Source organism: Anas acuta, chromosome 1 (genome assembly GCF_963932015.1).
Source record: "Anas acuta chromosome 1, bAnaAcu1.1, whole genome shotgun sequence".
NCBI classification, from domain to species: domain Eukaryota; kingdom Metazoa; phylum Chordata; class Aves; order Anseriformes; family Anatidae; genus Anas; species Anas acuta.
The window spans coordinates 92,424,003-92,447,050 of record NC_088979.1 but is presented as its reverse complement, the minus strand read 5'-3'; the positions used below and the strand labels follow the sequence as shown (position 1 = coordinate 92,447,050).

Sequence of the window (23,048 nt, the reverse complement as noted above, 5' to 3'; positions counted from 1 at the left end):
AATGCTGGCTGCCTGATTGTTAAAATTAAAAAAATATATTTGTACTACATAGAGTAGCATATGTGCTTTCACTACAAATTTAAGTATAAGATATGACTATAGAATCATGGCTGAAGGACCTTTAGAGTTCACCCAAGTCTATCCTCCTTCTCTATGCCAGATTCAACTATAGCTGCACAATATCAGAAAAATATTTGACCAACATGATTTTGAGGATTTACAATAAGTGAAGATTCTGCAACTCCCTAAGCTGCATGAACTATTCCACTGCTTAACTAATCTTATTATTAGAAAGCTTTCTTAAAGTCTACCTTGAGTTTCCTGCTGCAGTTTAAACCCATATCTTATTTTTCCAGTTTACTAGGAACACAGAGAATAGATTCTAACCTTCATATTTCCACCAGTCTTTAATCTGCATGAAGATTTGTCATTCCTTTCCTCATCAGTACCCTTATCTCTGTATGACTTAATAACTCCAGTGCTTTCAACTTTTCCAAGAAATCACATCTTTGCTAATAATATATGCTGTTGTCATTTGTACCATCTACCATTGCTCCACAGGTTTCTCAAATACAGTTTCTAAATCTCTATTTGACAATCTCTGAGCATGGCATTTAGCTTTTCACAACAGTATTAGAGTGCTAGGTGAAGTTCATCTTGTGATACAAACTAACCTAAAAATCCTCCTGTGAAGAATCTAGCCACTGGCTCTCTGCCTACTACCTCTATAATTGGTTGTTCATAGTACCCATTTTCATGCACTTTTACCTCCACTAAATTTTATCTATTTTTCTTCCCAGACCAATTTCCCCATTTATCAAGATCATTCTGAATTCTAGTTTTGTCTCCAGTGTACTTGCAATCCCCCTCAGTCTTGTATCTCCTGCAAATTTAATAGGCACACTATTTCATTATCTGGGTCACTACCAAAACCACTGAGCAGAAGTTGACTCAAGAAAGATAAATACATGTATGCTGCTCTTTCCTGTGCACAATAAGGAACCCCTGGTTTTATTGCCTCCTATAGTGATCAGTTTTATATCTATCCTGAGCTGTCTCTGAAACTGTTTGTATGTTTATCATTTCAATAAACATGCTTCTGATGGGCTTACCTTCATTGCTAAATGGGGGAGAACCAGGGAGTATGTTGAGGACCTCAAACACAATGGTCCACACTGCTTTTGAATTTGAAATCTGGCTCATTTTTGGACTTCTTTAAACAGCTCTCTTCAAAACAAATCTGCTTTAAAGGGGCTAGTACTAAGCCTTGTTGACTGCTGTCAGTCAATGTTACCTATTCCTGGGGCCAGGAGCTGCTCCACAATCCTTATTCATTCAACAGTACAGAAGTGGCCTACAATGAGCATAGAAAAACATCTGTAATAAAAGTAAGCTTTTAGTTTCATAAGGCTGAAATACAGAGACCTACAGTTTTTGCACAACACCATCAGAGAATTATTTACCCTGCTCTACCTCAGACCTTTGTTGCACCTGGAAACAACACTTTAGGATTTATTTGACTGACGAGTTATCAGTAATGGGGGCTACAATAGGTAATTTTTACCCAAAGGGAATTGGGTTAACATGAAATCAGTACTTTACTATGTTTTACAAAGATTGAGTTACTATGTCTCTGAGACAGATCTGTGAGTGTACTTTCTCAGTGAATACCCTAAAGAAGTAAAACTCTGCCTACAGATTTTTTCCTGGGGTTATGGACAACTTTTTTTCTTCAAATCTGCTTGTTTTTGCCTTGCTTCCTTCCACAGTTTGGCAGGCTGTCAGCGCTGCCAACAACAGCCAATTCACACTTTCAGTGAAAACGGACATCACTTTGGTTATATAATGTTTTCTAATCAGGTCTTAGTATTTTGGCTCATGTTTTGAAATATGACATGTTTCTCACTAGGTGCTATTGAAGTTTGCTGTTGTAAGCTGTGCACAAAACAGAATGAATCTTCTGTGTACATTTTTTTTCCCCTTTCTTCAATTCTGAACTGAAATGTTGGAAAGTGAAGGACAGAGATTTCGGAAAGAGCTGAGGTGGCTCCCTGCCTTCCCACCTGCAGGAAAGACTTGTGAATCCATTTCCAGAAACTAGGCCTAGGAGACAGTCCACTGTCTAGATCTCCAGGTAGCTCATGTAGCCAAGAACTCTGTTGCTTGGGAGCCACAGATATATACCATCTGCTTGTCCTTTTGCAGAACCCACAGGGGCCAGAGTGCTCATCTATATCCTTGGGCTCATGATCAGGGAAGCAGTTACGTGGTGTCACATGCAAGTAACCACAGGAAGGTCATGAGACCTCGTCTGGGCTGACAGTAGCTCTACTGCCTGCTCTGGTGGCCCCAAGAAGTCACCAGGTTTGTTCAGAGCATTTCAGTCAAACCACAAATTGTGTGACCCCCTCCGGTCCTGAGTCCTCTACTGTCTGTACAATACAGAATGGGACAAATCCATACCTGCTGAAATAAGCTGCAACTGATGCCAAGGACTTATTGTTAGACTATACTGATATATGTGTATGTGAGACTAGGTAGTGAGACAAAACCAGAGTTTTATGAAAAAATCAATATCAAATTTGTTTTAGTAGGGCTTTGCAAGGAGACCTTTTAAAAATTGCATCAAACAGCACAGCGGCAGAATTAATTTATACTCTGTCACATCTCTCTTGAGATCTGCTCCATGACAAAAATAAGATAGGCAAAAAATTTAAAGTTGGCAAAGCAATTAAAAAAATGAATGTGCTATATTTGGGAGCTGGTAACAAAGCTGTGACATAACTATGAAAAAGCTGTAAACACTATGTGTGGTGTATTAAAAAGGACATCTTCTAGATACCATTCTAAATATGTTTTTTTTATAATAACCCCCCAAATTATAGACTAGCTCTATACTATATAAAGAATAAGAATTAATAAACATAAATATCTTCATGCTGTGAAATGTACTTTGCATGCACAGTGATAAATACTGCTGGTAGCACACAAATCAATGAGAAGGTATTTAAAATTCAACCTCACAGACTCTGCTGACTCTAAATAAGCTTCCATTCACCAGTAACTTTATCTGCTTAGTCCTCTCCTGACAGTTACTTTTACCTCTCTTTTAAGAGACTTTCAGCATACCTTTATCCACAAAGTCTCCACAGAACAACAACAAATCACTTCCTGCTTGTAATTGCTTTTGTACTGCTCTCCATGAGTTTTATTTGTCTTTAAGACCAGAGAGAAGCTGTGGGTCAGAGAGTATGATACAACACCACTACACATGGAGTAAGAATTTGGGCAGTTGCCAGACGAAAGCAAGAAAAATCTTGTGTCAAAAAAAAAAATAATGTATAACATCTTGTACGACTACAGGACTCTCCTCAAAGAGTGAGAGGTATTGAGCAGGGATGAAGTATATATGGCAAAGTGTGGAAAGTACATCTTTGCAAAGAAGCTTGCTAACTTAGTGGAGGGGACTTCAAAGTAGGTGTGCTTGAGGACAGTGACTATAACAGACAAAGAAGAGTACAAGGCACAAAGCAGATGTGTCCAGGAGACAACATGACACGACAGCATCTGACTTTTCTCCTGTAAGAGCTGCATGGTGTAGGACCCATTTAATATGTTTGTATTCTACTCCATGTAGCTCTAGAGAATACACAGTTAGAAATCCATGTATAGTTGCAGAGCTACAACCTCACCGAGATTGTGGTAGCATGGTGGATAGCACTTATGATTGGTGTACTGCAACGGAGGGATGCAGACTCTTCAGGAAAGATGTCTGGGAATGTGTGAAGGACAGCTTGCTCACTGTGTAAAAGAGTGTCATGAATACATGGAATGTTGTCTTGGGGCAGGATCGGAGGACAGACCAGTACTGGTGATATTATAGTAGGTGCCTGCTACAGATAAGGCAGATCAGGCCTTCTTCAAGCAGCTGAACAAAGCCCCACAAGCACATGCCTTGGCAGTTGTAAGTGACTTTAACTATAGTGGAAACTGCTGGATGGGTAGTATGATTGAAAGCAAGCAAACCAGAAGATTGCTAGTGTTATAAGACCATTTCTTTTTGCAGGTGATCCGTAAACTGACTAGTGGATATGCTCTGTTGGACCTATTGCTTACAAACAAGGAAAAACTGGCTGAAAATGTGAAGGTTTATGACAGCGTGATGAGGAGGATAGAGTTTAAGATCCTCAGAGAAGTGATCTCATGGGAAACCGTCCTGGAGGGTAAAGGGGCTCAGGACAGCTGGCTGGTCTTCAAGAACAATCTTCTCAGAATGCAAGAACGGTCTTCTGTAACATATGAGAAATTGAGAAAGTTTGGCAGAAGGCCATAGATCTCAATTGAGCTCAAACATGAGTAACATGAGTCACACAGACGGTGAAAGCAGGGGCAGGCTGCTTGGGAGGAAGACAAGCACACCATATTTGTAGGGATAAGGTTAGAAAAGCAAAAGCTCAGATGGAGATGAAATAACCAAGGCAGATGAAGGGCAACAAAAAAAAAGGATTCTTTAAGTAATTAACCAGCATGATGAAGTCTAGGAAGAGTTTAGACACAATCACTGCTCAGTGAGGTTTGCCTCTGTTTTAAATGGTGAAGTTTACGCTCAGGTCTCCAGATCACTGAATCTCCTCAGACAGTATGTGGGAGTGAAGCTGCACTCACAGTAGAGGGAGAGTGAGTTAGAGAGCATTTAAGAATCACTTAATTAGACATAGAGAAACCCATAGCACCAAATGGGATGTATCTGAAGGTGATAAAGGAGTGGCAGATGCCATTGTGAAGCTAACATTGGTTGTATTTGAAAGGCCATGGCAATCAGAGGAAGTTTCTGAAGACTAGGAAAAGGTAAATGCCATGTTCATCTTCAAGAAGTGCAAGAAAAAGTATCCAGATAACCACAGGCTGGTCAGCCTAGTCTCAATAACCTGATAAAGTTATTGAGAAAATCCCACTAGAACCCGTTTTTAAACACATGAAGGAGAAGAAGGAACAACTGATCTGGATTTACCAAGGGCAAATCACACCTAACAAACCCGATTGTGTTCTATGATAAGGTGAATTGCACTGTGAACAAGGGGCAGCAGTTGTTGTGTACCCTGGCTTTAGCAAGGTCTTTGACCCAGTCTCCTGCAACCTCCTTGTCACCAGATTGGTGAAATACCAGATAGAGTAGCAGACAATAAAGATGAATGGAAAATTGTCCACATTCCTGGGATCAGAGCTGTGATCAGTGGTACGAAGTTCAGGTACAGGACAGTAATTAATAGCATCCCTCAGGGATCGTTTTTTGGGACCAATACTGTTTAATGTTTTCATTAGTGACATAATAGAGTACACTCTCAGCAAGTAAGTGAATGACCCAAAACTGGGGGGAATATTTTATATGCTGGAGAACAGGGCTGTTGTTCAGAGCGACCTAGACAGGCTGACCAGAGACTCACGAAGTTCAGAAATCAAATACAAAGACCTGAATCTTGGATGGAGTAACTCCATGAACCAATACTACCTGGTGGCCAAATGTCCAAGAGGCAGCTCTGCAGACAAACAGGCCTGGTGTTAGCAGCTCTTCATTTCTAATGGTATAGGCCAACTGATCCAGGGAGGTGATTCTTCCCCTCCACTCTGCACTTGTGAGACTGCATCTAAGTACTGTGTCCAGTCTTGGGCTCTCCAGTTAAAAATGACATGTACATACTGGAGCAAGTACAGAACAGGGTTGACAGGCAATATTCAGGAGGCTAGAGCGCAGGATATAGATACCAGGACAGGCTGAGCTATCTGGGTCTGTCAGCCTTAAGAAGGCAAGGCTCAGGAGAGACTTTATTGCTGCCTACAGATACTTGATCAGATGACACACAGAAGATGGAGCCATGCTCTTCATGAAGCTGCAAGGTTGGAAACCATTTTTGACATGGGAAATGGCCTGAGCAATCTGATGTGATTAAACTCGCTTTCAGAAGGGTGACGAGGTGAAATCCAGAAGTACCTTCCAATCTAAATTTTCCTATTATTCTATAAAAGATTAAAAATGGCAGTCCAGTTCCATGCAACATACATATATAATAACTGAAACCAAACACCAAGAGAGATAATGTATTTCTTTTTTTCAGAGTTGCACATTAGAATGCCACCAAGATGTCTCCTCAGTTATACAGTGGGAAAGATTCCAGTAAAACAAGTATGGCATTTTAGGCCACTGGCGGAATTGTATGTCTTTCACATCAGGACACTTTCTATGCACAGTTGTCTAAACAAGTTCTGCTTTTAGCTTTCACTACCAGGAAACCAGAGAGTGATAGCAAGGTCATCTTATTCCATATCTTAATATGAGTGGAATGAAGACAAGAACCAACTGACAGTATCCTGAAAAGGAAAATCACTGAGAAGGAAAGCAGTCTCCCTTTATTGTCTTTTTATAGCACAGTTCTACTTACATGACTCCTTTCCATTAATCTCTAAGCATCACATAGAGGGAGCAGGAGACCGATGTACAGTTTAATGACCTGCTTCATCGGAACCACCAGGATAAGCCCATTTAACACATCTGATCCTATGAGTGAACAGCTGATGAACGAATAACTGCTTGTCTAATGACCCCCCTTCCCAAACAAAAACAAACAACAAAAAAAGCAAAATCCCAACCACAAAAACGACAGCATTTTTCTAATCAAGGCAGTAAAATAGATTTTAAGGTGTATTTCTGACTGAGTGATGCCATAGCGGTTGTTGACACTCTAATTATATAATTATATAGCTGACCTGTATTTACTCATGTCTTAACCTTTCCCTGCTTTCTGTATCTGTCGCAATGCTTTCCCAGCTCTTCCTGCAGCAGTGAGCCTTTGTTCTTCTACCTTCAGCACATTTCACGTTTCTTTCCATGTTGCTTTTTAACTGACCTTAGACTGCAATTTTCCAGGCTGAGAAAGAGCAATCTAACTCAATTAGCACTTAGGGCCAGCTGACAGCTTGTATGTAAATACATCAGTACTCATAGCTCTGTATTTTTTCTATATTTGCAGAATAAAAAAGAGAAAGTTGTACATACATGTAATAATATCTATATAATAATATAGGCAACACATATAAACAGGGTAACATTGGATCCTTGTTTGCCCTTTATCTTTCCTACAGAGTAGACTGTAGTGGAGAATAAATTTTATTTTTCCACACATTAGTCTTACTTGCTTGAACCATCCTAGGCAGATATTGTCCTTGAGATTCAAAATAGTTAAACAGGGGCAGCAAAAGTCTTATTAGCTTCTACCCTTGCAAAGCAAACTGAACTGTGCAAGAGACAGCAAATCTTCATCTTAGAGTATCTCAAGTTCATAAGGGTTGTACTTTGTAGTAAAAATGTGCACAATATCACAAACAGAGTTAATTTGGTTTCCTTATGGTGACACAAGTGCCACAGGAACATTTTTATATAAAGGAAATTTGACAATTTTGTTAGCCAAAGAACATTGTCTGAAGTGTACTGTACTGACTTGTTCTCAGCAGCCACATACTGTTTGTAAAATTTAATCTGCAAAGATGATAACTTCCCCATAAGTTTTCATTTACCATTGCTCTTTTCTCTTTCACTTCACCAGTGCTGCTATTTAAATGGCAGATATTTAGCAAAGTTATCTTGCTACTAAGGCTTTGACTGAGGGAAGAAGTCTGTTCAGGAATTTTATATAGCTCCATGTCTCCAACTACAACATTTAAAATCTATGGTGGCAGAAGAATTGATAAGGAAATAGGTCTTCTGTTTATTCCCCTTCCCAACTTAATTTAAGACCATTTTCTCTGTCAGCTGCTTGTCTCTATGAACAGTGAATACAAGAACTTTCTTGGGATACACAGACCACACTTGCACAGGAGTGCTGGCATGCAAGCACCTCTGCAGCAGACTTGTTCCACTGTAAAACTAGCTCATAAAGTAACTCTACTAAAATATATATATATATATATATATATATATATATATATATATATATATATATATATTTATTTAACAATCCTTTTATGGATTAAAGATAACAAAGCATTTTGTTAGAAATAAAATTGTGGGTGAGGGGTCCTATGTTAAATGTGTCCTGCAGTCTTGCACTTAAAGATAAGTGCAACCTGGCTTCTGGAAACAGATAACTGAGTATGATCACTGCATTGCTCATGACACAGGGCTGATACAGACCAGCTCTGTAATGCCTCCCTTTATGCTGATCTGCGAAACACTACTAAGAAATAGTACAGGGACTGTCTTCACAGATATAAATGCACACACACCCCTTCAAGCACACAGGTAGCAGTAGGATAACTATGTAAGTATATACCAGTAATTAATAAAAACTGCAAACCTGTCCAAGTGCTTCTACTGTGGGCTATGGAATACAATGACAACCTCTCATCACCCGGTAATATACATCACAAAAATATACAAGTAGAATTCAGTACAGGTCAAGCAAAAAATGTAAGTGTTCCTGTCATCATCTATCACATTTTGTTCTGAGGTACTCCAAAGTATGCCCATATAATAAGTAGTCATGAAAAAGTAGTTCTGTAGATGAAAAAGCAGCAAATTGGAGAGCAAATGTGAAGCTAGGAAGTTTATTTTCCTGATGATGTAAATTTACTATTAAAAAAAAAAAGAAAAAAAAAAAAAAAAGAAAAAAAAGAAACACTGCAGCTTTCTGTGTGGTTAAGTAGCTAACAAAAGCCAGCAGCACCATCTGGCGTTCCTTCCAACCACTGGTGAAGCATTTACTTTCCACTCTGATGAAAGCCGTAAAAGCAAGGTCCAGTTCTGTAAAATGTGACCTCTTTAACTGACTGCACACCATAGAAATGTATGAGCCACGATAGAAAAATCTCTAGTCAGTTTGCACTTTAACCATACAGTCAAGACATTTTGTTTTGCACAGTTACAATTATTAAATTAATAGAGTTAGGAATCAGCACTCCCAAATCATAAGTAAAGCAATGATCTCAAGTCCTGAGCCTAATAAATGACCAATAAATCTTGTTTACAGCAGAATGTATGAGTTTGAGCTTAGCCATCAGTTCACATGTTTTCGTTCCATCCCTCCTTGAGTACTTGCAGAATTAGTTCACTTGCTAGAAGAGTGGGCTGCATGAGGCTGTCTACTTGCAAGGTGCCATGCAGACGTACTTCAGGCCTTCTACTGTCTCAGCAAGCTTTGAAAACAATCCTGAGGCACAACTGGAAGTTTCCTGTCAAACTCTTACTAGCAGTGGAACAATACCTTTATTGTCTATTAAACTAAGATTACATTTTCCAACTTGCATCAAACCCCATTTGATGGGAACCCCTACTTAAAAGCTGAATCAAAACCTTGGATAAAACTTAAATACATTATTTGTCAAAGAATATTAAAATAAATTTGCATTGCTATCTAAAAAGAATGGTTGACCCTTGTGTTTGATGATAGCTAGATTCTTGTGTGATTCAGAGAAAGAGATGCCTGATAATTGATTCAATTTTTCTCATCACATTCTCAGGAAGTAAGTGTGTAAACCTAGAATGAGCAAATACTGCTGCCACAAATAAGCTTATTCACAAGCAAATATGTTTGTTCATAAGTCATTATGCTCCTTCACACATGAATACCCAGGTTAAAAAGGTAGGAAGTAAGATGAAAACACAAATCCAATTCAGCAGTTAGGAACATAAATATATGTTGCCAGATATAACAGAGCTCTACAAATCTTGCAGCTGATCCTGTTTAGGAAACATTTTGTAAGTCAGAACTCTGCAATGTATTTTAAGTACTGTAAAAGTTTGATAGGTGGGAAAAAATAAACTATCTTCTTAGCCCCAGAATCCCCCTTTACTCTTAGAGGAAACAACAACAACAAACAACACAAAACAAAAAAGCACCACCAAAATCAACAAAAACAAACGGCAAGAAAGTAAGTGACAAGGAAAATATCAAGCAATGAACATCTGCAAATACAGTTTTAGCTCTGCAAATCTGTGCTTCCTTTCAGTTGCTGTGCTGTGGGACTTACTGTGGGATAGGGGTGCGAGCAGAATACGGTGTATTTCCGGATGATGCCATTGAGTTTGAGGGGAGGGAGCCAGGACACAAAGACGGTGGAAGCTGAAGATGCAGCTGCTTTAACGCCAGCAGGAGGACCTGGAACTGGAGAAAACAGCTGTGTCAGAGAGGGTCAGAGAAGCATGCTGCTTTGGTAACCCTGCCCCTCTGGATTGAGGGGGATACCCTGCACTAAGAAGCAGCCTCCACACTGCCCATGCTGGAGGAGGGGGTTTGAAGGGTTATTCCCCTGTCCGTAGGAGGAGAAAGCCTCTCCTTTAGAGGGAGGGGAAAGGCCCTGCTTTAGAGAGCCCCAAAGAAGAAGTTGCCACTGACAGATAAACTTCTGTGTAGCATCACCCCCATCTTGAATACATGAAACTGCATCAGCTCTGGCCAGTGAAAAATGCCAAACAACATAATACTGTAAATGTTAGCTCAATTTTGAAGGCATGACTCATGCCAAATGATTATATGCCGTATAAATAATAGGCATGTGAACGGCTTAATGGCTATACACAGTAGAGCTGTGAATTTAATGAAGTGGAGAGCAAACGAGCTGTATTCCTGTGCAATTAGCACTGCCTGATGTGACCCAGGTACACCCAGTAGCATAATGTGCGAGCAGCCATATGGCCTCACAGTCTCCTTCCTCTAGCCTTGCCCTCGACAGCTCAGACCTGTATCTAACACTGCAGTATGTGAGCACATTTATTTTGCTATTAGTACTAGCTATCTTTATAAGCTATTGAAAACTGACAAAAAGAAAAACAACTCTCTCTGAAACTGGAAAATACTTAACCTAGGAAATGTTAAATTCTTGGTACATAATCCTAACTTTTTGCACACTTGCACTTTGAGAAGGACTTTAAATTCATGGGCATTGTTTATTTTTCAAGCTTATGTTATGCTGTATAGTATTATCTAACTTTGCAGTTGCTCGTGTATGTGAACAAAACTGCATGCTAGAAACCCATGAAGTTACACGTACATATAAGCTTGTACTTAAACCAAATGGGAAGGGTAAAATAAACTTTCCTGGAAAAAATAAATAAAAACTGAGAGGAGAATACTTTAAAATAGATTTACAATCATAACAATTTGGAAGATATTTTAATACTGCATGTGCAGAATATTTATGGTAAATTATTAAAATAGATATGCTGTATGAAAATTATTACATGTGGTATTAAAGACAAAATTAAACATTTTGATGGATTCTCTTCTTGCAGACATTTTAGGTCATGAGGAATTTCATATTTTTGTTAAATTTCAAATAAAACAAGCAGAACATTAGAATTTCTGGTAAAATAACAATTGCAGAGCTCGATCAACTTTCTCTACATTAACTAAGAACATCGTCTGTGTACTACAGATAGACAAAACCTTCTCCAGCAAGCTCGTCTTTATAGGTGGTCCTTAATCTTTGTTCTACCTCATTTAAATAAATAGATATTATGCTGGTACAAACATTTGCTTATAAAAAGAAGTCAGACTGTCTGGGACCTAACTTTGCTTAGCTATGTAGCTAACTATTTCAGATTGTAAAAATCATATAAAGAAACCTTCAAATTTATGTTTGCACAGGTACTAGTGGAAGATGCAAGAAAACTGATGGATAAGCACTACTCAGTGCAACATTTCTGAATATGCATTTTCTATTTATAATGTGTTGAGACAGCTAATAAAGCATCAACTGAGAATGTCATGATTATAATTGCATGCAAACCCAACCCCTTGCTGCAAAGGGGCTAATTCAGTTAGCAGTTCTATCCAATGCAGAGTAAATATTGATGCTTGACAGCATTCAACTTGTTATTTATACCCAGTTCATTAGAAATGCTATTTGCTCCTGCTGCTGAAGAGTGAAAGCTAGCTCTCCAGGGTAATTACTTAACCCACTGGAGGATTTCTTTACGGTTAGTAATGTTTTCTGGAAATCACTGCAAATAGATGTATGAGGTTAAAGTAATTTATTGTTAAATTAGGGTGTGATCTATAGGGACAGGTTCTGATGGTAATTGGTTGTGGCTGTCAGCTGTTGAGGGATTAACTCAGTATTCATCTAGCATTTTCCAGTCAATGGACACATGTGGAAGATATTACTTGTCATTGGACAGTATTTCTGTTTGGTATACAGACTAGCAGAAAGGGAGGCTAGAAAGAACTCAAGTAGCCATATAGTCAAATTTCTGAACCCTTTCTAATCTGAGGACCCTTTCCACCTTTCTGGTGCAGGGAATGGAATTGGGTAACAGTTTTGGCAGCTGCCAAAATTATTCCAAATATTCCTTTATTACTCTTTTTGTTGCAGTACTTTTGTTTGCTATGTTGCACACGTGGAAATGAAAGCATGTGAGGAAGCATTTATATTTCATTGGCAAGTATTCTGCAGTCTTTCATTTGATATCTTACAGACCACCTCTGTCCTCAGTCCAGAGGGTAAAGTCATTGTTCATCATCGTTCCCTTGACCTAAACAAGATTATTATGAGCTAACACAGCACTAGCTGAAACATTTGTTACTAAACATGGTTTCCTTTCAAATCTGAAGAAGTTGTCCTGGGGGAACGTGGTGCCTACCTTTCCTCGGTGAGAAAAGAAACATCTTTCTATGCTAACAAAACATTTTCTCTCATTGCACCCTGTAGCTTTGCTCAGCCATACTGAGACCCCAGTAGTAAGACACCTGGGCTGTCTCACTGAGCTCTACAGAGTCTTTATTTAGAATACTAATTCCCACAGATCCCAAAAAAGACAAGCTAAATGTATTCTATGCAAGATTTTTTTTTCCTTTGGTCACCAGGAGTAAAACAGTGATAAGAAGATGGAGAAAAAACTGGGCTGAGCACTGAGAACTTCTTTTAGCTGACTTTTCCTTCTTCCATAGCAGATTTGGCAAATTTAAGATCAAAGATTTTAAATTCTCATTCCCCAGCTAACAAGGCTTTGAGAGACACAGAAATAGCATACAGCTTTCATGTGGAGGAGAACACTTTGTATTCTTAACACTGCAACTGAAATGCAAACGCAGAGAAAAGCAATTATACTGATACGACTAGTCCAGGGAACAGTGTATTTAGATGTGTGGGATAATGGGGAGGAGCTCCAGGAACTTGCTCATTCCCCTTTTCATAAGCAGTGAGATTATCACCATTTTTCTTCACAGTACTGCACAGCAGGGAGGCAACTGTACTAAGTGCTGTGCTTTTAAGAGTGATATCACCAATATATCAGAAAACCAAACCGCACAAGACCATCCTATGCAATGTTACATTTATGAAAAACAAAATAAAATCACAACATTTTCCAGTGGTGTCTATGTTCATATAAATATTCCATCTGCAATTTAGATGTATGTTAGCTAAAATACATTCACAGATGCTGTCCATCCCTCATTCCCTTTTAACTGGCTTCTATCAATTAGACCATTCCTATCAAATTCTGCCAGTTGACAAGGGGATCACTTATTGTTTTGTACTTTCTTTTGTTAGTCAATAAGATAAAGTCAGAGACCTCTGAAAATAAAACATATAGATATGATATGCAACCTCTGAAAAGAAACCAATGTAAAAAAGAAACGTGCATCCTCCTGCATCACACAAACCTCTACCAGGCACTAAATCAGAAGCAGCTGTGCCAGGAAAAATTGCCAATTGCAGGAAGATTTCCTTGGGATGGGGTTCTGGAAGCCATGTCCTCCAATGTTCCCTTCTGTACAAAATTTATAAGTGCTCCTGCCAGCCAAGCTGTTGGCTGATGTGTCCAGCTTGTATGTGAAGCTCAATTACAGCTGCACAATATTTCATCCGCAGTGCAGAACCAGAAGGAATTTGTCATCCTCATCGCTACCAAGTGGGGTAGCTTTTGAGACCATACTTTGAACACTGAGAGGAAGAAAATTTGAAGAACTATGTAAATTTTCAATGATTTAGTAAAATAAGTCCTCAGATGAAAAAGAGAACCAGCTTATTAGAAACTCTGTGCAAAGTGTCAAAACCACAATCAGTTCCTAAAAGTTGGACATTTCTGTTTCACTTATTTTTCTGCCAAAAGGGACTTCTAGAAAAGCAGTTTATTTTGTAAGCTGATCAGCAGTGGTGTCTGACCTCTGGTGTCTAAAATCAGTATCAAATGTTATACAAAATTGAAGCATTAAATTCATTTTACCCAGGCTGACTGCTTTATTCCCTGGGACATGCTTATTTTGCCACATTGTAGATTTTGGGCCTGCTAAAGAAATTTTGGGCTGATGATTCTAAGCTGAACACCAGCAGGGAAGTAACAGGAGGCTATGATCTGCCTTTCAACAGTGGTGAGGGAACATGCTGCACCATTGATTTTACAATGAAAAGTTTCCCCTAATCTAAAGGAAATGAAAAAAAGAAAAGAAATCAATGGTGTGAGATGGCCTCATAGTAATAATGATGCAGAGGGCTTGGAAACTACTCAAAAATTACTCAGATTAACAAACTTTTATTAGAGGAAGGTAGAATATTTTGTGTCATACTTTTAACTAGAAAAGGTCTGGGAACAAAACTACAAGGTTTCCATATCTAAGCTGTGTTAAGATTTCAGTTACTTATATTCCTCATTATGAGAGGCTACTCAAAACTAACTTTAGAGCAGGATCTTTTAGATGGACTGAAATTAGGCCTATTGAAGAATCCTCCACAGGAGCCTCTTTTTTTCACTGAAGATTACAGAAGAAATGCCTGCTCTTCCTGAGGACTGAGGCACCTGTTAGATGCATACATGTATACTTTGGCAATTTGAGTGCTCTTTTCCCATTTAGCTTCCGTAGCCTAAAGGATGTTTAGATGTGGGATTTGGGCTTGACCTTATTTTTAATGGCAGCCCTTTATGCATTTTCCATACTAGACCTTTATTGCTCTTAAAAAATTGTGAAGCTGAAGCAAAACATGAAATCATTGCATTTTCTGGCAACACCTTTCAGTTTAGTTTTTCTGGACAAAAGATTTGATGAGTGGAACCACTGTGAGACATCACAAAACATCTGAAAAGGTTAGTCACACTGCCTCAGGGTGAATTACTGCTGAACTACTGGCTTCGTTGCCAGAGGGATTAAAAATGAGAGATGAGCTGTTGCACAGCAGCCAAACACAGGCAGGGACTATGTGCCTCCCAGATCTCAGGACCTGTCTGATCTTGGAAAGAGAGAGAGCAAAAGAGCCACCTGGAATTAGGGAGAAGCAAACTAGGCAGAAGAGGATTAAGAAAAGTGGAAAAAAAAAGGGGGGGGGGGAGTGGGGGGAGCTTCAGAAAAAGTGCTTCAGAACTGTTTTGAACTGGAGACAGATCAGTGGAGATGGAATGGTGTATGAGACAGGGAGAGGGAACAATAGACACAGAAACACTTCCAATTGGAAATTGTGATAATGTGAGAAAAATGTTTAGAAGTCCAATTCTGATTTGTATTATACCCCTTAGATACAACTACATCTACAGCTTTCCAATGCAAGTAAATTTTAGAATGAATCCCTTAATACTTTATTGGAAAAAAAAAATCATAACATTCACCAACCAGTTAATCACTGAGTTTACTCCTTATGCGCTTCTGTAGATCTTATTAAAAGTAATTAAAAAAAAAAATAAAATATATTCATATGTTCATGAATGACCGGTAAACTGGATGAGTAACAATGAAAAATCTATTGACTAATTTCCTCAAAAAAGCATTTCATAATTCACAGAAGAATTTTCCAATCCAGTATTAGTTAAGAAACTTCATTGCTAGGACTGCGTGAATGTTTAGTTCTTCCAAGAACTTCTTATCTAATAGCACACAGATTTTCTAAAGTTTTTACTGAAGTATTTGGGCGCTCTTCCCCCACCCCCCCACACCAGGCCTTTCAAATTCAAATTGGGCCTTTCAAATTCACAACCTGAATTTGAAATTGTGGTCCTTGAGAAATTTGAATTTGAAATTGTTGGTCCTTGTGGCATCCCACTGAGGCAACCTGAACTGATTTCCGTATTTCCATAGCTAAAGTTATAGAAAAGAGCTTATGAAACTTTTTTTTTTTTCAATAAAGAATTTCATAAATTTTCAACATTAGGACTTACAGTTTCCATGATCTGGTCTATGAAAAATGGCAGAAGACTTTTGTCTTCCATTTTACTTTTGAAAGAAGAGGTGTTTGGAGGAAATTTTTGTTATACCGAAGAAGGTCTTCTTAGATGCATATAAGTTATGCATGAAAGTCCCAGAATAGTCTTTCAACCTTTCTCCATTTTCAATCATCTTGAATAATTCAACTCAAAAACTCTCAAAACTCTCATATAAAATCCTAAAGTATTTCAAGACAAAAATAGAGACAAACCTGTTCACATCATTAGAATTATCTACAAACTTCTGGCTAACCTGAACTGGAGTCTTGGAAACGCTGAGATTGTTTTAAAAGTTGTGGGTGCAGACTGCTCTCCACACACTCCCAATTCAAAACCTTCAGACAGAAATATCACTCTGGCTGTTTCTATACAATATTTGCATTATTTTGGAAGCCTGAGGCATACGAGCATCTCGTGGAAGTGGGAATAGAAAAAGTTTTACTCCTTACCATCTTCTTTAGTGCGGGTGAAAATTTGTTCGCTTCTCACTCCATCTCCGGCTCGTGTGAAAGCCAACACCTGTATGCTGTAGTTGGTATATTTTTCCAGACCATCAAGCTCCAGTGATGGCTGTGTGGTGGTGACATTCTTTATTTCTCCTAGCTCTATAGAATAAAAAGGAATTTGAAGTATTTGCTAGGTCAGCCTTTTCCCAGCTCTCGGTACCTACTGTAAAAATCTTGGGGACTGAAAATCATATCAGAGACATAATGTTTCATTTTTACAAAATAGCAATGAATTATATTCAATTAAAATAAATTCCTTTGTGTTCTGACTTCTTACAGTTCAAAGAAGACCCAGTTTTCTGTATCAAAATTTTTCATATTTTTAAAAAACTGAAAATTTCTACAAATTATAAGATTTTTTATAAAGAACAGATAACAAGAAGAGATTATTATAAATTGTTACAGAATTATTATATATTAAATTGCATATGCTAAATTATTATATATTAAAATATTATATATTAAATGCAAAAAAATGAGAAAGTCAGCTATTTTCTTAGTGTTTCCAGTTTTAAGAAATAACTTTTCTTGTAAGAAACAACAAAAAAAAGCCTCTGTTTTAAAATATGTATCAAGTACTTCTGCAAAGCACTTGATGACAGTAATACTGGCTAACAATAGATTTAAGCACAGTAAAACCAGATTTATTCACAGAAAGATGATGCACTTCATATGATTTGTTTTTGCAACAGGCTAAGAACTACAACCCATATGACAAAAAAGCTTGGAATATATTTAGGACAGAAAATAAAGCTCAAAAAAACATTACATGAACATCATATTTTTTTCATCATATTCTAAGACATCACGTAGGAGCTTAGATGTGCACTGGTAATATTCACTTAAGATCTGTTCCAAATACTGCAGGCATCACTGAAAAAATTTAGTTTTATGTCAGTCATGTCTGCATTGTTTGTATGCTTCTAATATATTTTTTATCTTTATGTTTAAACATACAAAGGAATCTGGTGGCTTATTCCCAAATATTTTTGACTGGCATTACCAGCAGTAGCAAAAGGCCTTGGGGTTATTTTTTCCAATCCAGGTTACCTCTGCCATACCAACAGAGGCCAGATAACTAGGCAAGCTAAAATACAATGCGGGATTAGGCAAGTGTGTTCTAGCTTTCTATCATTCTTTAGGAAAGACTTTCTGCACTATGCAACTGTGATGAAATTTGCTTGAGTCATTTTGGGTACTTTGGACTGCTGCAACCTCACGGTGAAAGTCTTCCTCAAAGACCTCTCTTGTCAACTTTGCAATGTCCCCTACCATGTTAAAGCTCTACAGAAGATGGCTTCCTTCATGGGTATATGAAGCTTTCTCTAAACCAAAGAAAAAAGTAAGCACAATGCCTTCACAACAGAGAATAAGTGATACAAATGCTATATATGACTTGTTACTCAGTGACAGTTTGAATTCTCTTACCTCCATCCAAGAGATTGGCCCAGTAGATAACCCTGAATCCTTGCAGAATCCCATTTAGGGTTTCTTTTGCCAGCGTTGACCAAGAAATAGAAATTGTTTCTGGTGATGTTGCAGTGGCTTGCACATTCCCTGGAGGGCAACTAGGTACTGGAATAAGATATTCATCATTTTTAATTTGATGAATACAACTCAATTTATACCACATTCATGTATGCCTTTTAGTAGAAATCTATATAAAAGAGCACTCTTCACTGTTCTCAGCAGAATCCCCTTCAGCTGCACTTTCATTTTGGATTACTATCCCTCCACCCAGTATTTAATTAGCAGTTACACACTGTTAAAAATGCAAGGCCTTTATTCTTGCTACAATCTCCAGGTTTCTGCAAGTGCAGCTGATTGCCCTGGAATTACTTTTGATATACTCTTTCCCACTAGCTGACTACTCTTTTAATAGTTTCTTTGTCATGTCTGTTGAAATGGATCCTAAAGCTGAAATATGCATAATATATTCTGTAAACTATTTAAACTTATTTTTGGAATTTTGTGTCCATATTGACATCTTTCTGAACAATTCTTATCTCCTAAAACCAGTGCAGGGGAAAAGTGGCCACTTCTAGAAAAAATACTGTGAAAAATGTTCATAAAATATTTTCACTGACATTTAGAAAAAGTGGAAAAAGTCAGTGAAATATAAGGTATTTCCTTTTGGTCATTTAGCATCAGAGCAATAACTCCAGTCTTAGATATTACACATCATAATACAAAATATATGTATATGTGTATACTGTCTCCTGATACCTTGTGATGATCTGTCCGGTCTTGGACATGTTCAAAGTAAATGGAAAACTCCAGCTTTCCATGAAGTATATGCCTCAAAATCTATAGCTCTCAAGAGCAGTAGATATGTGCTGCTCCATTTCCCACACATAAAAAGCCAGATTCCTAGCCGGCACTGCCTTCATTACACTGACACTAATATACAGTAGCTGAAAACCTGACCTACACTATCTTTTAGGAATATGTAGAGTTTTCTGTTATACTTCTCTAAAATATTGTGTCTCTCTTTGCATATAGCATCATTCTCTTTTTCCACTAGAGGACTCCCTCTCATTGTTTGAGGAGCGCATTTTACATAGTTTTAAAAAAAAAATAAATCTATAATTTTCCTTAGATTAGACAGTTCACATTTGTCTGAAATGATGATTTTTCTCTCATTAGTTTGGATATTCTTGAAAAACACCTCTCCCTTTTTAGGTTGACAAGATGTAATACCAGAGCTCCTGTTTTCACAGCAGACTAATTTGAAAACAAAATAAGTCTACAAAATTAACAGTATCACTTTACCTTTCTGAGCTATACTTCTTAGTATCTCAAAGTGCACTTTGAAGCTACAATGAGGTCACAAAATTGCAAATGTGACAACATCAGAGCAATAAACTTCTTAATGAAAGCTAGTCAATATTATCCACAGTGGAATATATTCCCTCAATATATTCTGCATCCCTTACAATGTGAATTGTACGTGCTCATTGGCTAACCTCTTACTATCCAGCTGTCCACTATATCTAACATTTATGAAGTCTGGTTTTCTACTGTCCACTCCACAATAATCACAACAGCAAATGTAATAAGGCAAAAATAAATAAATAAATAGTGTGACCCAAAATAGCAGTTTGTCAAGGACCTACCATCCTCAAGAGTTGTGGTGATGATTTCCTGAGAAGAAGGTCCTATTCCAGCCCGGTTACAAGCCTGGACTACCATGCCATATTGGGTGAATTTTTTCAGGTTATTCAGTGTATAAACTTCACTGTCCCCTGTGGTATCAATACTGATGATGTTGAACTGGAAATTGCCTCCTGCACTGTACTCCCGATAACCTATCTGGTATCCACGGATAATTCCATTTTGTAAGTGTTTCTTTGGAGCCTAAAAAGGATATGAAAAATTACATGTTAAATATATACTGCCAAAGTCAAGTTGTCCCCCTTAAAAATTTTGAAATACACACAAAGTTAACTTTTATTTTTTCACTGAATGCAAGTCTATTTCTAGGTAACAATTCAAAAATCCTTTCTGAATATGACATAGAAACATTTTAAAATGATATATAAATATAAATGTAGGATGTTTTCATAGTGCATTCCTATGTTAAAAGAAAGACTATTAAATGGTTCATACACAGAAAAATCTGATAAGAAAATATTTGTTAGTTATAATTTAAATTTAAAATATTTTGTTCTTCTACTAGATGAATCAATCAAAGTTGAGTTGATAAGGATATATTTGCATTACAAGCATACAATTCACAACTAATTCTGTTTTTGTCAGAAGCCACTACCACTCACTTGCTAAGTCTTTAGTAAGGCATTTATAGATTTGTTGAAGGCAGTCACATAAGTTTACTCAGCTAGAAGTATGAGGAGATTTTTATCCTGTGCTTTGAAATATGCTTCTGTTCACTCAGTGCGTAGTGTGGAAAGATGATTAGATAATGAGTGCTGAAGGCAATAATGAATTGGAAAGCTGGGATTTGCATAATGAATAGTTATGAAAACAAAGTGTACAATATCTGGCTTTCAAGAATATGGACAGTACACATTTTTTGGCCATAATTATGTACTGTAGTTCTCAGTTGAAGTACAAGATTCCCTGTACCTCCAGTACTGGAAATAATTTCTGCAGTAAAAATGTAGTCTACAGTAAAATAAGGACTGGCAACTCAGGAAAAAAAGACCATTATTGACAGAAATACATGTTTTGATTGCATTTAAACAGTAGTGGAGTGATTTCAATATTTGATTATGTTCTTGTCTGATATTCTAATGGATATTACGTGCAATTAGTATAAACAATTTAAGGCACAGTTTATAATCCATGGACAAAAAGCTCTTCCAAATCCTTCAGCCTTCTTTCAAATTCTCGCCAGATGCCCATGAGCTTATCTGTTCCACTGACCCATAAAAAAGGTCTTTGTGACGCATCTTATCGAAGAGAAGCATTAGATGAGTTCAACTGGCACAGACAGAATTTTCTCTTGTTACTATATCCGGCTAAATCTGCTGAGGAACACTTTCTCAAGAAGAATATCCTTTTCTGCCACAGGACCTGTCTATTTCAGCACATTTACTCTCTGTTGGAATAAAGTCTCACTGGAGCTAATAAAACCAGCATAGAATTTGCCTTTCATCCTCTACCAACAAATCATTGCTCTGCAAAAATCACCCTCTCCATATACAAAAGGTATCACTGAATGGATCTGACTCACTGTATTATCCTTTAAGATGATTTATTTTCTTTCTTCCTGCTGCCTTCAGAAACAGAAGCAAAACTTGAAGCAAGAATAATACCTCCACTGTTATTTCAGTTTTTCTGATAAGCTCTCTACAAACATGGTGCATTCTGCTCAGGTGTAGGTGACCAAATTAGGATTTAGAATGCAAAAGTCTGCAGATTCAGGGCTTGAACTCCTTGTAAAGCACATTGCAAGGATTAGAATTATTTTTGTAATCTAAGAAAATATTTTTTTCTTGTTGGAATACTTCTATGTTTTGTCAAAAAACTTTAGAAATATGTCAGTGTATTGTCAGTACCGATGAAGAGAGGCAAAAAGGCCGAATTAACCTAAACTATAAACATTTCACACTGAGTAAAAAAAAAAGAGCTTGGACAAGGTAGCAGACAACTCAAACATTATTATTAGAGGAATTAGAGCTTTCAGACAATGTTGCAGGTCTCTTTTTTAAATGCATAATAGTCTGGAGGCACCAGTTTAATTATTACAGGACATCGCTTCTCTCCATCAGTGTTAGATTCCTCAATAATTTGGCAAATCCTCTACAGTCTGCATGGAATTTCTTGACTGAAATGTTAACATGAGCACTGTTGCACGTGCAAGTCTCAAGGTCTAAAGCGTCTCAGAGTTAAAGGCTGCAGACAGAACTTTCCCAGGTACTACCACAGGAGACTTTTGATCAAAAGCCTTTGCTACAAACACATGCTGCATATTGAACTCGCAAAGGAAACACATAAAACACATACATACAGCAGATAATGAAGTTTTTGAAGTTTTCTTATTATTTAGTGAGTGGTATATGCTACCTACTGATACATACAGCACGCATTAAGATACTGTATGTATAACACTCTATACCATAAGGCATGGACTGCGTGCAAAGAGAAGTGAGTGTACACCTTTTACATACTGGAATACAGAACTATATAGCATATATACACATATCATACTGTAAAGCAGATGGAACATAATGATAAATCATAAATTTACTATGCATTAAAATGTTCTGAATTCAATGAAGTGAAATCAAAGTATCCTTTCCACTGAGAATTCTGTAATTATGTACTTTCTCATTTTTTAATTGGAATAAAATGGTGAATTTTGTATTCTTTATGAAACATTTTTGTAACTGTTTTAGGTCAGGGGATTTTTTGTTCTTTAAGTAACATTTAAAAAATTTGCTATATTTTTTTCCCACTTTAAGACATACAATGAAAAACATGCTCAGAGTCACTTTGGAACAAAGCACTGAAACATTCTGCTCCACAAAACTTCAAATGTTCCCTGTTAGCACTATCTAAATGCTTTATTTTGGATTGACTTTTTTTTTTTTTGCACAAAATAAATCACATTTGATGTATACACCTTGTTTATAGGTCTATTTTGAGTAGAAAATTCATTTGTCCATTAAAAGGTGTTCATGGGAAAAAATACAGTTAAGCTTGTCAGTGGTTGTAGAACGTTATGAAAATATTTCAGTCTCTGATCTTACTTATCTCATAAAATGCAATATTTCTAAAGTAAGGCACAGAGGACTTCTGCAAAGCATGACAAAGTAATTGTGTGCATGCATAAAGAAGAGAATGAATATTTCATATGTCTATATATAATAGTTTCTTTTACTTTATAAAGTGCTACA

General features: G+C 37.3%; 1 protein-coding gene across 2 annotated transcripts in view; it reads right to left on the bottom strand.

Moving 5' to 3' along the window:
- Positions 1 to 23,048, bottom strand: part of DSCAM (DS cell adhesion molecule) — a 465,290-nt gene that overhangs the window by 66,086 nt on the left and 376,156 nt on the right. For both annotated transcript variants that reach the window (XM_068687730.1, XM_068687720.1), the window contains exons 17-20: positions 19,803 to 20,043; positions 18,115 to 18,261; positions 16,630 to 16,785; positions 10,021 to 10,154 (exon numbers count right to left, since the gene is read on the bottom strand). In XM_068687730.1, the coding sequence (XP_068543831.1) occupies positions 10,021 to 10,154; positions 16,630 to 16,785; positions 18,115 to 18,261; positions 19,803 to 20,043 (678 nt within the window). The remainder of the gene's footprint in view (positions 1 to 10,020; positions 10,155 to 16,629; positions 16,786 to 18,114; positions 18,262 to 19,802; positions 20,044 to 23,048) is intronic.